This window comes from Scyliorhinus torazame, chromosome 20, assembly GCF_047496885.1.
Source record: "Scyliorhinus torazame isolate Kashiwa2021f chromosome 20, sScyTor2.1, whole genome shotgun sequence".
Lineage (NCBI taxonomy): Eukaryota > Metazoa > Chordata > Chondrichthyes > Carcharhiniformes > Scyliorhinidae > Scyliorhinus > Scyliorhinus torazame.
Window position 1 is genome coordinate 718,697 of NC_092726.1, and position 14,396 is coordinate 733,092.

At 49.8% G+C, this 14,396-nt stretch overlaps 1 protein-coding gene across 6 annotated transcripts in view; it reads right to left on the minus strand.

The window, feature by feature from the left end:
* Positions 1-1,413: 1,413 nt before the first annotated feature.
* slc39a14 (solute carrier family 39 member 14) overlaps positions 1,414-14,396 on the minus strand; it is a 51,055-nt gene continuing 38,072 nt past the window's right edge. For 4 of the 6 annotated variants that reach the window (XM_072485545.1, XM_072485542.1, XM_072485543.1 and 1 more), the window contains 5 exons: positions 12,908-13,030; positions 7,657-7,860; positions 6,895-7,105; positions 5,072-5,256; positions 1,414-4,211 (listed from right to left, as the gene is read on the minus strand). In XM_072485545.1, coding sequence (XP_072341646.1) covers positions 4,062-4,211; positions 5,072-5,256; positions 6,895-7,105; positions 7,657-7,860; positions 12,908-13,030 — 873 coding nt within the window. In that variant the 3' untranslated portion in view covers positions 1,414-4,061. The remainder of the gene's footprint in view (positions 4,212-5,071; positions 5,257-6,894; positions 7,106-7,656; positions 7,861-12,907; positions 13,031-14,396) is intronic. The other 2 variants (XM_072485547.1, XM_072485546.1) reach the window with 1 other exon arrangement.

The following is a 14,396-nucleotide window of genomic DNA, read 5'->3' on the forward strand; positions in this document are numbered from 1 at the left end:
GTGGCCTGGCAGAGAAAGTCAGGTGGGGGGAAAGGGACTTGTCATTTTCTGCAGGTTGCAGCACGCAGCAAGCATGTCCCCGAATCCCTTTGAAGGTCCCACCACCTCTGGCACTGGGCATTGGTATTCCAGGTCGAACCAACTTTTACTGACCTACCTCGTATCATTAACCTGACCTCTCGCTGCATTGACACTGTCTCGGAGCCTTGGTGAGTTACTGCAGTGCATCTTGTAGATGGTACACACGCTGCCGCTGTGCATCGGTGGGGGAGGGAGTGAATGTTTGTGGAAGGGGGAGCAATCAAGCGGGGCTGCTTTGTCCTGGATGGTGTCGAGCTTCTTGAGTGTTGTTGGAGCTGCGCTCATCCAGGCAAGTGGACAGTATTCAATCACTTGCGCCTTGTAGATGGACAGACTTTGACGGTTCAGGATGGGAGTTACTCTCCGCAAGATTCCCAGCATCTGACCTGCTCTTGTAGGCACATTTATATGACAGTTCAAATTCTGGTCAATATCTAACCCCCCAGGATGTTGATAGTGGGGGATTCAGCGATGATAATGCCATTGAATGTCAAGGTGAAATGGTCAGGTTATCTCTTGTTGGAGGTGGCCATTGCCTGCCACTTGTTTGATCTGAGTGTTACTTGTGACGTATCAGCCTAAACCTGGATAATGTCCAGGTCCTGCTGCATATGGTTATGCATAGGTGCTGGTTTAGCACACTGGGCTAAACAGCTGGCTTGTAATGCAGAACAAGACCAGCAGCGCGGGTTCAATTCCCGTCCCAGCCTCCCCGAACAGGTGCTGGAATGTGGCGACTAGGGGCTTTTCACAGTAATTTCATTGAAGCCTACTTGTGACAATAAGCGATTATTATTATATGGGCGTGGGCTGCTTCAGTATCTGAGCAGTCGCACAATTCCCATTGACTCCACTTTTACCAGGGCTGCTTGATGCCTCACTCGGTCGAATGCTGTCTTGAGGTTAAGGGCCTTCACTCTCATCTCACCAGTTCAGATCTTTTGTCCATATTTGGACTCAGGTCGCAATGGGGTTAGAAGCTGATTGGCTCTGGCAAAGCCCAAACTGTTTTACAGTGAGCAGGTTTTGCTAGAGAATGGGAGCAGATGGGTCAGTAAGCAGACAGGCACAGATTTAAGATATTTGCAAAATAATGAAACTAGGATGAGAATTATTTTATACCATCTGGAATGTGTTCCTTGAAAGGGCAGTGGAAGCAGATTCAATAGTGACGTCCACAAGGGAATTGGGTAAATGTTTCAGAGGGATAGAAGCCGCAGAGCTGTAGGGAAAGAGCAGGGGATTGGGAATAGTTGAATTGATCTTATAAGGCAACATAGGCATTAGGGTCAAATGATAAATCCTGCTATTATACGAGTCCGTGAGTCTTAGTCAATCAATCAGCTCACCTTTATTCACATCTCCACTTGCTGTATAATTAATAATGAATTAATATTATCCATCGTCAGTATAGCATACTTATCATTTTGGTTTCAAGTTGCTGGAACACACAGCATATCACGGGACACACAAAACTACAGTCTTTGCAATCAGACCCGTGTGTTTATACGTCAGATTCTGACAGACAGCCTCCGATCCAGCGAAGACTGATTCAGTCCAGGGATGGTTCCTGAAAAGCGGAGAGTTGGAGTTAGAGGGGCCCGCTGGCATTTATATCGTCTTGACTGGCGAATGGCACCTCCTGATCCAGTCTTCTGGAAAACCTTTACTTGGAGGTGGAGGCCAGAGAGTCCGGAGCGTCCACTGCACCACCCTTCGTCCGAGATGGACCGTACCTGCCCCAAGGTGCTCACCAAGTGGGTCGCTGTCCAAACATTGAAGAGCACAAAATTCCTTCAACGGCCAAGTGGGTTCGAACCCGAGTCTCTATTACTGGAACTTTGGCTAAATAACCAACATTGTTCTGTATTAAAATTAATTCTTGATGTCAGCTTCAAATATGTCCCAGTAATATTCCTGTTGACTACTTGACTGGAAATAATGCATCCAAGCTTCACCATTTGAACAGCACAGGGAAAGGTGAGGGTTTGGTTTCTTGCTCATCGAAAGGTGCACCCAACTGAGATTTGCTGAATTATTTCCACACATTACACAGACAAAACACGGTGAGGAGGTGAACACAAAATACAAACAGGCTATCACTTCAAACAGGCATCACAGACTAACTAATCCCTGTGCAGCAACAATCCCCACATCACCCACCTCTCTTCACATCCATTGCATACACCCAATGTTCTCCATTCCTACATCATCAGCTCCCCCTCTACATGGAACACATTGCCAGTCCTCTGTGACCAACGCAGTGTATCACCGCTTCTCTGACAATCAATGACAAGAGAGTGTTGAATCAACGTGGTGCTTGCGATGCCATTGCCAACGATGAGCAGAGCTGTGGTACATTTCACTGGGAACCCTGAGAAAGCTCTGAAAGAGTAATGCCCCAGGCCCTGCTCCTCTCCCAGCCACCCGACAAAAATGAGTCCGCCATCACCTGTGCTTCAGCCAATCAATTTCTCCTGACTGAGGAGTTTCACACGGAGATATGCGTCAGGTCAGAGGGTGAAGAGAGAGTCGAGGCTGGGATCAGACTGTGCTCATTTTAACCTGAGAGGCTTCACACTGACTTTTAGGTTCAACTATAAGTTCTTCTGCCCCACATTGATCATGAGAGCAGAGTGTGTAAACAAAACGCTGCAATTACATCTTGCTACCAGTGGTGGCAATATAGCAGCTCCATGAGAGGTGAAGCATTGATATGGGACATAGTTCACGGGCAGTTTTATTAAGGTGGACGCACAAATTCTGAGGGACTATGTCCAGGGTGAAAGCAGCCAAGTTCCTATTCAACAACCTCCCTCCCTCCCCAATCTCCTGGGGTGTAATTCCTGTTGGTCTATCACTGACCAGCCCAGGGTCATTTCCCTTCGATTGAATGAGCTCGTGAGGAAACAGAGCGAGAAATCACATGGAATAAACCCCCTCAAATAATGAGGGAACAGAATTTACATAATCAAGTCCCACTGGGAGTCACTTTGACAAAGGACCACCACCAATGTTAGCACATTTCGCCTTAGCACATGGTGGTGGTGGGGAAACCTGGCTGGGTGATTTGGAGGGAGGGGGGGGTAATATTATGGTGATGAGGCTGTGGTAAGCAGGGAATTATCCATTTCCATGTTCAAAGCTTCCTCTCGGAGCAGACTTTGTCCAATTTGCAGCATTAAAGCTCTCACCACGCTTGGACCCCCTTTAAACCGTTGCCTGTTGAACTGAACTTGAGCCACAGCTCCGATAGTTGGAGGCCTGTGTTCAAGCTGACTGGAGTCAAGATGGGTGGCACGGTAGCGCAGTGGTTAGCACTGTGGCTTCACAGCTCCAGGGTCCCGGGTTCGATTCCCGGCTTGGGTCACTGACTGTGCGGAGTCTGCACGTTCTCCCCGTGTCTGCGTGGGTTTCCTCCGGGCGCTCCGGTTTCTCCCACAAGTCCCGAAAGACGTGCTGTTAGGTGAATTGGACATTCTGAATTCTCCCTCTGTGTACCCGAACAGGCGCCGGAATGTGGCGACTAGGGGATTTTCACAGCACCTTCACTGCAGTGTTAATGTAAACCGACTTGTGACAATAAAGATTATTAACTCCCTCTCCCTTATCCCCAATGCTTTTTGGATGTGTAGATTATTCCTGTTCCCTCATTGAGGCACGGAATGTTTATGGCTGATTCCACATAACACTGATTCTGGAGGAAAAATTCCATTTGTGTTCTCAACCCTACTGGTCAGAAAGTTTGTGGACTACGAGCGAGCTGGAATGAATTTGTTGCTAACCAACTTAGGATGATTATATTTTGTTGCAAAGAGCTGGTTGCTAAATGATAGGCCCCCTTTGTTGTGCCAATAAACGAGCCAGGCAGTGTTCAAACTCTGCGCGTCTCCCCCTCGGAGATTTGATCAGTTTGACTGGCTCCACCACCCAGCTGCCGTGGTTTTGGGATGTCCATTGTCGACGGGGTCTGATGAAGCCTATCCAATTTGGATCGACCCAGAGTACATGGTCAGCAGCAGCATAATTGCAAACCCAGTCAGCAGGCCTGCGTTCTGGATTCCAAATACCAACAAGGAGGTCGATTCCTCTCCGTCCTTTCCTTTGCTCACCTCGATCATCTCTGGAAACTGTGGAGGGAGATGGGAGAGTGGGTGAGAGGGCAAATCACAGCACTTTGGGTCACCTCACTTAACTTTCTGAAACACAAAGCTCCGCGCGTGCCTCCCTGTGATTTATTGATCAAATTCCTCCCTGCAGGAGAATGACAGACCGGCCCACGTGCAGCGAGATTGTGGGGCCCGCGTGCAGCGAGATTGTGGGGCCCGCGTGCAGCGAGATTGTGGGGCCCACGTGCAGCGAGATTGTGGGGCCCACGTGCAGCGAGATTGTGGGGCCCACGTGCAGCGAGATTGTGGGGCCCACGTGCAGCGAGATTGTGGGGCCCACGTGCAGCGAGATTGTGGGGCCCGCGTGCAGCGAGATTGTGGGGCCCACTCCGCAGACACATGCCCTTTGCACCATGGACTCAAGTGTTATCCCACATCCATTGTACCCACCCAGGTCCCACATTCATTTATCTTGCTTTCCTCTGAGCAGCTGTCTATCTAACCTGTCCTTAAATGTTGCCCTGATCTCTGTTACAATCACTGAGTGAATTCCACAGACTTTCAACCTTCCAATTTTACCACCATCTTGCACATGGTAGCAGACAGCTTGTGTGACTGGACTAATGTTCTGCAGCTACAAGTTCAAATTGCATCCCAATGGCTGGGGGGCTAATTTAAATATGGTTAATTAAACGCATCCGGAACGCAATGTTCGTCTCAAATACTGACGGCTATGAAACTAGCAGATTGTTGGAGAAACCCATTCGGTTTGTTAATGTCCTTCAGAGAAGGAAATCTGCCCTCGATATTTGTCAATCCAGACCCACAGACATGCAGGTGACTCTCACCTTCCCCCCCCCCAATATCCCGTCATTCCTCACCATGTCTGCCAATGCGATGTAGAGGAACATTCCTCCAGCCAGAGCGAAGATCCAGTTGGGAGAGAAGTGGCTCCCGGCGAGGATGCCAAAGGCCAGGCCCAGGTAGCAGCAACAGGCCGACAGGAAGTTGAAGAAGAGAGCCTGCTGGAGGCTCATGCCAGCATTGAGCAAGATCACAAAATCACCTGGGAGACAGGGAGAGAGAGAGCAGCTTCAATTACTCAGCCTTCCCACAGTGCTTTGGCTACTAGGGGCCAGGGCAGGAGTGGAAAGCAGAGGTGGGGAAAAAGGACAAGGGGAGAGACAATGCCAACTGATATCAGCTCCCAATGAAACAACGGCTCCATTTCAAAGTTCCCATCCTTGTTCGCAAAGGAGGGCCCTTGCCCCTCTGGATCTCTAACCTCCTCCAGCTCCACAACCCACTCTGCTATCTGTGCACCTCCCATTCCGGCCTCTTAGCCACAACTTTCGGTGCTGCACTTTTGAAGGCCATACTTGGCGCTCCATGGGCGCCAAGATTCTCCCTTCTCTGCCTCCGCTCCCTCCTTTAAAATGCTCCGTAACGCCCTTGGCCAAGATTTTGGTCACGTGCTCCAAGTTGACTTTTCTTTGACAAAGGGTCACCCAGACCGGAAATGTTAGCTCCATTTCTCTGTCCACAGGGGCTGGCAGACCCGCAGACAATGTCCAGCATTTTCTGTTTTACTTTCTGATTCCAGCATCTGCAGTAATTTGCTTCTATTCTGCTCCAATAACTACACGTGCGACTTGGTGAGAAATTATATCCAACCCCATTCAGAATTGTTATCATGCAGGAAGCCATCCGGCCCATGGTGTCTGTGCTAGCCCTCCAGAGGAGCACGTTACTGACTGCCATTCCCCCTCCTCCTTCCTTTCCTTTTGAGTCTAATTTACCCGCGAATGCCTCGAGTAAACCTGCCTCCGCCACACTCTCGAGCAGCACTTTCCAAGACCTAACCACTCGCTGCGTGAGAAGCTCTCTCTCGTGTTGCTTTTGCCAATTATTTACAATCTGTGCCCTCTCGTCCTTGACTCTGCCACCGCTGGGAGCAGGCTCTCCTTCCCTGCTCTGTCCACACCCCTCGCGAGTTTGATCAATCCATCAAATCTCCTCACAGCCTCCCCTTCCCCAGGGGAAACAGTCCCAACTTCCCCAATCCATCTCCAGAACTGAACCTCCTCACCTCACAAACTATTCTTGTGAACCTTTGTTATTATTTTTATTATTATAAATGATCATTGTTTGGGAGCTAATTGGATGTTGTGACATTTTGTAGTCGGGGACCACGCCCCCATCGGCAGTTGATCAATTGCTTTGTTGGTCATGTCCAATAAATTTGTGGGCAGTACGGTTGCACAGTGGTTAGCACTGTGGCTTCACAGCGCCAGGGTCCCGGGTTCGATTCCCGGCTTGGGTCACTGTCTGTGCGGAGTCTGCACGTTCTCCCCGTGTGTGCGTGGGTTTCCTCCGGGTGCTCCGGTTTACTCCCACAGTCCAAAAATGTGCAGGTTGGGTGGATTGGCCATGATAAATTGCCCTTCGTGTCCAAAAAGGTTAGATGGGGTTATTGGGTTACGGGGATAGGGTGGAAGTGAGGGCTTAAGTGGGTCGGTGCAGACTCGATGGGCCGAATGGCCTTCTTCTGCACTGTATGTTCTGTGACCCTCTGATTAAATCGCCTGTTGTGACACGCTTCTGCCCACACGCAGCTACCCGGAGATAACCCGACCTCTCCCACCCAGGACTGAGTTGACTCTCCTCTCTCCAGCCCACCCGGGATGAAGGGGGTCAGACGCACCCAGCTCATGGGGGAACTCCTCACAAAGGATTGCCACGGAGGTGCTGATTCCCTGAAAGACGGAGACAGTGAAGGAAGCTCCGATGGCGAGGCCGTCGATAAAGTTGTGCAGTCCGTCACTCAGAGTGATCATCCACGCCAGAGTCCCAATGTCAGAGTATCGATTCCCCTTCAGCCAGTAACAGGGCCCTCCGGCCGACTGCTGCAGATCCTGCGGCAGCAACAGACAAACATTTCACACAAACCATTCCCAATCCCAAATCCAATCCACCAACACAATCCTGAGCAATGCAGAGTGTTTCCGAAAGACGTGCTGTTGGGTGAATTGGACATTCTGAATTCTCCCTCTGTGTACCCGAACAGGTGCCGGAATGTGGCGACTAGGAGCTTTTCACAGTAACTTCATTGCAGTGTTAATGTAAGCCTACTTGTGACAATAATAAAGATTATTATAATTATCATAATAAAATATTAGGATCATCTTGGGAGTGAACAGAGAATCGGTTGAGGTTGGCACAGGTTTAATATTACTGTCTCTACAGGTACACGAGGCTCAGTACAGGTTTAATATTACTGTCTCCACAGGTACACGAGGCTCAGTACAGGTTTAATATTACTGTCTCTACAGGTACACGAGGCTCAGTACAGGTTTAATATTACTGTCTCCACAGGTACACGGGGCTCAGTACAGGTTTAATATTACTGTCTCGACATGTACACAAGGCGACCTATGGCTTCCCTCCCTCTCCTCTCCACACTGACCTGCACCGACAAGGCCCCGGTAATGGCTGCCTCTCCCTCAGTGGAATCCTCAGTGAAAATCCTCTGCTGAGCATCCTCACTGTGACTGGACGGTGTGTGATTCAGATCTCCATTCTGAAGTTTCTCCATTACTCCATCCTCCTGATCGCTTTTGCTGCCGTACTGCTGAGCTCGGTAGTGACTATGGTTTGGATCCTGTTCCTGCTTAAACCAGATAACATTGATTTTTGTCCATGTTTATTTGCAACCTTTCCCCAAGTCCTGTTTTGCTAAGTGGTGCAAGGGTTAGATGGAGGATAATGAAGCTGGAGGAGAAGATTGCGGCCTTGGAATGGTCTAGGAGATATTGATGATGATGATCCCTCAGCGACTTCGACAGGCCTAGAGTGAGCTTGGTCTATTCACCTCAGAGCTGAGAGAGGCCGAGTCACTGAAAGGGCTGGATAATGTCCAGGTTAACATGGAGGAGCAGCAACATGTCTTTAAACTGTGTACGTGTACAAAGATAACAGCACACAAAACGGCCTATTAGCCCAACCAGCACACACTAGTGTTTATATTCCAGAAGCACCTCCTCCTCCTTCCTTCATTGTAACAAATCAACAAACCTGTTAAGTAATGGGTTAAGAGACATCGCAATTAGTTGTCTCATTTATGTTAAGTATCCATTAATTGACACTGATATGTAAAGGGGCTTCAGGTGGCCTCTGTCAGGTGATGTATAGTGAGAGTTTTGTGCAAAGGCTGTTGGAAGGAAATAAATGTGTGTTTGTGAAAAAGGAACAGAACTTTAGACTCTTCACAGCAACTAAAACGTCTAACAAACCTTCCAGCTGGTAGAGGAGGTGGGTTTGGCTGTGGCTATTCCCCTGCAGAACAGATAAACCGCTTTGGATACTGTCGAGGGGAATGGCAATCAGGGTGGGGAGGAAACAGCAACAGCCAAATTTGTGGCACCGCGGTTGGTTCTGCTGCAAAGGGGAGGGGTATGAAGTGTGGGAATGCAATAGGGGATTCGATTGTGATGGGAATGGCGTTTCTGTGGTCACAGACGAGACTCTGGGATGGTGTGTTGCGCCCCTGGTGCTAGGGTCAAGGATGTCTTGGAGCGGGTACAGGGCATTCTGGAGGGGGAGAGTGAACAGCCAGTGGTCGTGGTACACATCGGTACCAATGACATAGGTAAAAGAGAGATGAGATCCTAAAAGCTGAATATAGGGAGTTAGGAAGTAAGTTGAAAAGTAGGACCTCGAAGGTAGTGATCCCAGAATTAACAAACAAAGAACAAAGAAATGTACAGCACAGGAACAGGCCCTTCGGCCCTCCAAGCCCGCGCCGACCATACTGCCCGACTAAACTACAATCTTCTACACTTCCTGGGTCCGTATCCTTCTATTCCCATCCTATTCATATATTTGTCAAGATGCCCCTTAAATGTCCCTATCGTCCCTGCTTCCACTACCTCCTCCGGTAGCGAGTTCCAGGCACCCACTACCCTCTGCGTAAAAAACTTGCCTCGTACATCTACTCTAAACCTTGCCCCTCTCACCTTAAACCTATGCCCCCTAGTAATTGACCCCTCTACCCTGGGGAAAAGCCTCTGACTATCCACTCTGTCTATGCCCCTCATAATTTTGTAGACCTCTATCAGGTCGCCCCTCAACCTCCTTCGTTCCAGAGAGAACAAACCGAGTTTATTCAATCGCTCCTCATAGCTTATGCCCTCCATACCAGGCAACATTCTGGTAAATCTCTTCTGCACCCTCTCTAAAGCCTCCACATCCTTCTAGTAGTGTGGCGACCAGAATTGAACATTGTACTCCAAGTGTGGCCTAACTAAGGTTCTATACAGCTGCAACATGACTTGCAAATTCTTATACTCAATGCCCCGTCCAATGAAGGCAAGCATGCCGTATGCCTTCTTGACTACCTTCTCCACCTGTGTTGCCCCTTTCAATGACCTGTGGACCTGTACTCCTAGATCTCTTTGACTTTCAATACTCTTGAGGGTTCTACCATTCACTGTATATTCCCTACCTGCATTAGCCCTTCCAAAATGCATTACCTCACATTTGTCCGGATTAAACTCCATCTGCCATCTCTCCGCCCAAGTCTCCAGACAATCTAAATCCTGCTGTATCCTCAGACAGTCCTCATCGCTATCTGCAATTCCACCAACCTTTGTGTCGTCTGCAAACTTACTAATCAGACCAGTTACATTTTCCTCCAAATCATTTATATATACTACAAACAGCAAAGGTCCCAGCACTGATCCCTGTGGAACACCACTGGTCACAGCCCTCCAATTAGAAAAGCATCCCTCCATTGCTACCCTCTGCCTTCTATGGCCTAGCCAGTTCTGTATCCACCTTGCCAGTTCACCCCTGATCCCGTGTGACTTCACCTTTTGTACTAGTCTACCATGAGGGACCTTGTCAAAGGCCTTACTGAAGTCCATGTAGACAACATCCACTGCCCTACCTGCATCAATCATCTTAGTGACCTCCTCGAAAAACTCTATCAAGTTAGTGAGACACGACCTCCCCTTCACAAAACCGTGCTGCCTCTCACTAATTACTTCCAGTGCCACGTCCCAGTCAGAGTAGAAATAGCAGGGCATTTTGGATGTGGTTGGAAAGATGGTGTGAGGGGGAGGGTTTCCGATTCCTGGGGCATTGGGACCGGTTCTGGGGGAGGTGGGACCAGTACAAACTGGACGGGTTACATCTGGGCAGGACAAGGACTGGGGCGAATATTTTTGAGTGTGGTTGGGGAAGGTTTAAACCGGAACGGCACTGGGATGGGAACCTAAACAGTGTGACAAGGGAAAGAGAAACAAGAACAGTAATAAAAGAAAGAACAGTAAAATGCAAAAAAAATGGTCGACAGGGGGCGGGAGGCAAATAGGGCCACAGTACAGAAAAAAGTTAGGATGTTTCAAAATGGCCAAAAAGGCAAAAGAGTTTGTATCTTAATACATGAAGCATTCAGAATAAGGTAGCCAAACAGACGGATAAATCTAGGTAAATGGATAGGATCGCACAGCCAATATGGAGTCATGGCCACAAGACCAAAACTGGGAGCTTAATATTTAGGGACTTGTGGCCTTTCGGAAAACAGAAGGGAAGGAAAAGGTGGTGGGGTAGCTCTGTTAAGAGATGAAATGAGGACGGTTGTGAGAGATGATCTAGACTTGTAGTCTATTTGGGTGGAGGGGAAAAAAACAGCAAGAGAAAGAAGACATTGTTAGGAGACGTGTATAGATGGACCCCCAAAGAGCAGCCACACCATAGGGAATGGTGCAAATCAACAAATAATATAAACATGTAAAACAAATAGGGCAATAATTACAGTGACTTTAATCTCCATGTTGCTCGGGTTAGTCCAGTTGGTAAGAAAGCTACGACAACCAAAGAGTGAATTAGGGATATTTTCCAAGAGCAATATGTCAGGGAGCCAACCAGGGAGCGGGCTATCTTGCACCTGGTCATGGGTAATGAGGCAGGTTTAGTGAACGTCTTCAGAATTAAAGATCCCTTAGGAAGTCGTGGTCATAACATGATATAATTTAATATTGAGTTTGCGATGAGAAACCTGGGTTGAAAGCACCTGCATTTAACTTAAATAAAGGGAATTACAATGAAACGAGGATCGAATTAGCTGAAGTGGTTTGGGTGGATAGGTTAGCAGGAAAGATCAACCATGATCCTACTGAATGACAGAGGCGGCTCAAGGGGCCGGACAGCCCACTCTTGTTCCTATTTCTTCTGGTTTTATGGAAGGTCCTGAGAAAGGAGCCTTGGTGAGTTACGGCAGTGCATCTTGTAGATGGTACACACATTGTGCACGAGTGGCGGGGAGACTGGGTTTTGGAGGTGGTGGAAGGGGTGCCAATCAAGCGGGGCTGCTTTGTCCTGGATGGTGTCGAGCTTCTTGAGTGCTGTTGGAGCTGCGCTCATCCAGGCAAGTGGAGAGTATTCCCTCACACTCCTGACTTGTGTAGATGGTGGACAGGCTTTGGGGGGTCAGGAGGTGAGTTACTCACTGTAGGATTCCTGGCCTTTGACCTACCCTGGTAGCCACAGTATTAATGTGGCTGGGTCCAGCTCAGTTTCTGATCAATGGTAACCCCCAGGATGTTGATTGTGGGGGATTCAGCGATGGTAATGCCATTGAATGTCAAGTGGTGGTGGTTAGATCCTCTCTTGTAGGAGATGGTCATTGCCGGGCACTTGTGTGGTGTGAATGTAACTTGTCACTTGCCAGCCCCGAGCCTGGATGTAGTCCAGCTCCTGTGACATTTGGACACAAACTGCTTCAGTATCTGAGGAGTCGCGAATGGTGCTGAACATTGTGTAGTCACCAGTAAACATCCCCACTTCTGACCTCATGATGGAAGGGAGGTCATTGATCAAGCAGCTGAAGATGGTTGGGGCCGAGGACAGTCCCTTGCGGAACTCCTGCAGGGATGTCCTGGAGCTGAGATGATTGACCTCCAACCCACCAGAACCATCTTTGTGGCAGGTATGACTCCAACCTACAGAGGGTTTCCCCCCCGATTCCCACTGAAGCTTGATGCCACATTCAGTCAAATCCTGCCAGGAGATCAAGGGCAGCCACTCTCACCTCTGGAGTTCAGCTCTTTAGTCCATGTTTGCACTAAGGCTCGAAGGAGGTCTGGAGCGGAGTGACCCTGGTGGAACCCAGTGATGGGGAGGCTAGGAAGAGGCCAGTGAGAATGATCCAGCAATTGGTGGGAGAAGGACCAATGCGCTACTCAAACACGAAGAGCATTACAACATGGCCTGAAACCCAGAGCTCACTAGTGGTACGGGTTTTGGTGGAGAACCCTCACCGTCTCAGAGCCAAGATGGAGGGAGGAGGTGGTGGTGGAGGTGGAAGGGGGGGGGGTCACAGGTCAGGCCCTGGCTTTTCCAACTCCGTGTAAACCAACATCAACAAGTTGCCGTTTTGCTGGGTTCAGCCTTGTTGTAATGCTCGTTGTGATTGAATAGCACATTGATCCGTCTCCTACCAACTACTGAATCGTTCTCACTGGCCTCTTCCTGGGTCCAGCTTGTCTTCTGTACCTTCCACAACTCAGCAAAACAAAAGGAGAAAGAATACTTTCCATTTATCAGCCGATGGCTTTCGGCCTGGTATAGTTTGCAGCAGTTCTCAGGAGATGTGTCGTTCGCCCTGCAGCTTCTTCAATCTTCCTGACAGTTCCGGAGGACAATCACTGCCTTACCTTATCTTTGGGCTTCAGCACCATCTTCAAGATTCTCTCCGCAAAGAAGAACAGGTAGAATCCCCCGAATACCACCACTGACTTTGACACATAATCAGCTTCCTTCGGGTCAAATCCAAAGGCCTGAGTGAGGGGAACACATCACGGTGTTAAAGGGACCAGAGAAACATCGCCACCATCAATTGTCTGAGAACACAATGTCCATCCCTCAAACCACACGCACCCCGACTCACACACGCGCACACTCCGACACACGCGCACACTCCGACACACGCGCACACTCCGACACACGCGCACACTCCGACACACGCGCACACTCCGACACACGCGCACACTCCGACACACGCGCACACTCCGACACACGCGCACACTCCGACACACGCGCACACTCCGACACACGCGCACACTCCGACACACGCGCACACTCCGACACACGCGCACACTCCGACACACGCGCACACGCCGACACACGCGCACACGCCGACACACGCGCACACGCCGACACACGCGCACACGCCGACACACGCGCACACGCCGACACACGCGCACACGCCGACACACGCGCACACGCCGACACACGCGCACACGCCGACACACGCGCACACGCCGACACACGCGCACACGCCGACACACGCGCACACTCCGACACACGCGCACACTCCGACACACGCGCACACTCCGACACACGCGCACACTCCGACACACGCGCACACTCCGACACACGCGCACACTCCGACACACGCGCACACTCCGACACACGCGCACACTCCGACACACGCGCACACTCCGACACACGCGCACACTCCGACACACACACACACGTGTGTGCACACCACACACACGCCAACCACACACTGATTCCCAACCTGGTTAAAATGGACCCGTTTCAAGTGCTCCAGGGTTAATCTGATCGCTGCTGTTGCAGTGAAATTCAGAGACTGCGTGACCTTGTTCAAGGTTTGGGAAAATCACAGAGGCCAGGTGACTCCCGGCCAATGGCATCAGAGCATGTTTCAGATGGCGAGTGGGTCTTTACAATCCAGTCAAGATCTGGACGGCAGGATGGGAAGAGTTGCTATATTTGGTCGGAGGGAGGGAGAGTCAAAGGGAGAGAGGGATGACACTGTTAGCCTAAGAGGTGTCTTAAATGAGGGAGGGTGTTAACCCACCCACAGCCATAAAGAGGAGAAGTTTAACCTCGTGGCAATTTGTGTTGGTTTTCACTGCGAAAGCCTGCACCACAGGACAGGGTAAAGGTCTGTTTCCATGTCGGAGCCTTCACTTCTCCAACCTGCATTGTCCATCTCGTCTTTTCTCCAGCTCTTGATGATGGCCTACAGCCAGGGTTAGGGTATCTCACCCGAGGTGGGAAGTTACCAGTCCTCTTGGCTTTTCTGACTGAATTCCCAGAATATGGGGCACAAATAGATGAGACAGAATGAGCACCAGCTTCCTGCATTGGACTGAGAACTTCATTCGATCGAAAGGC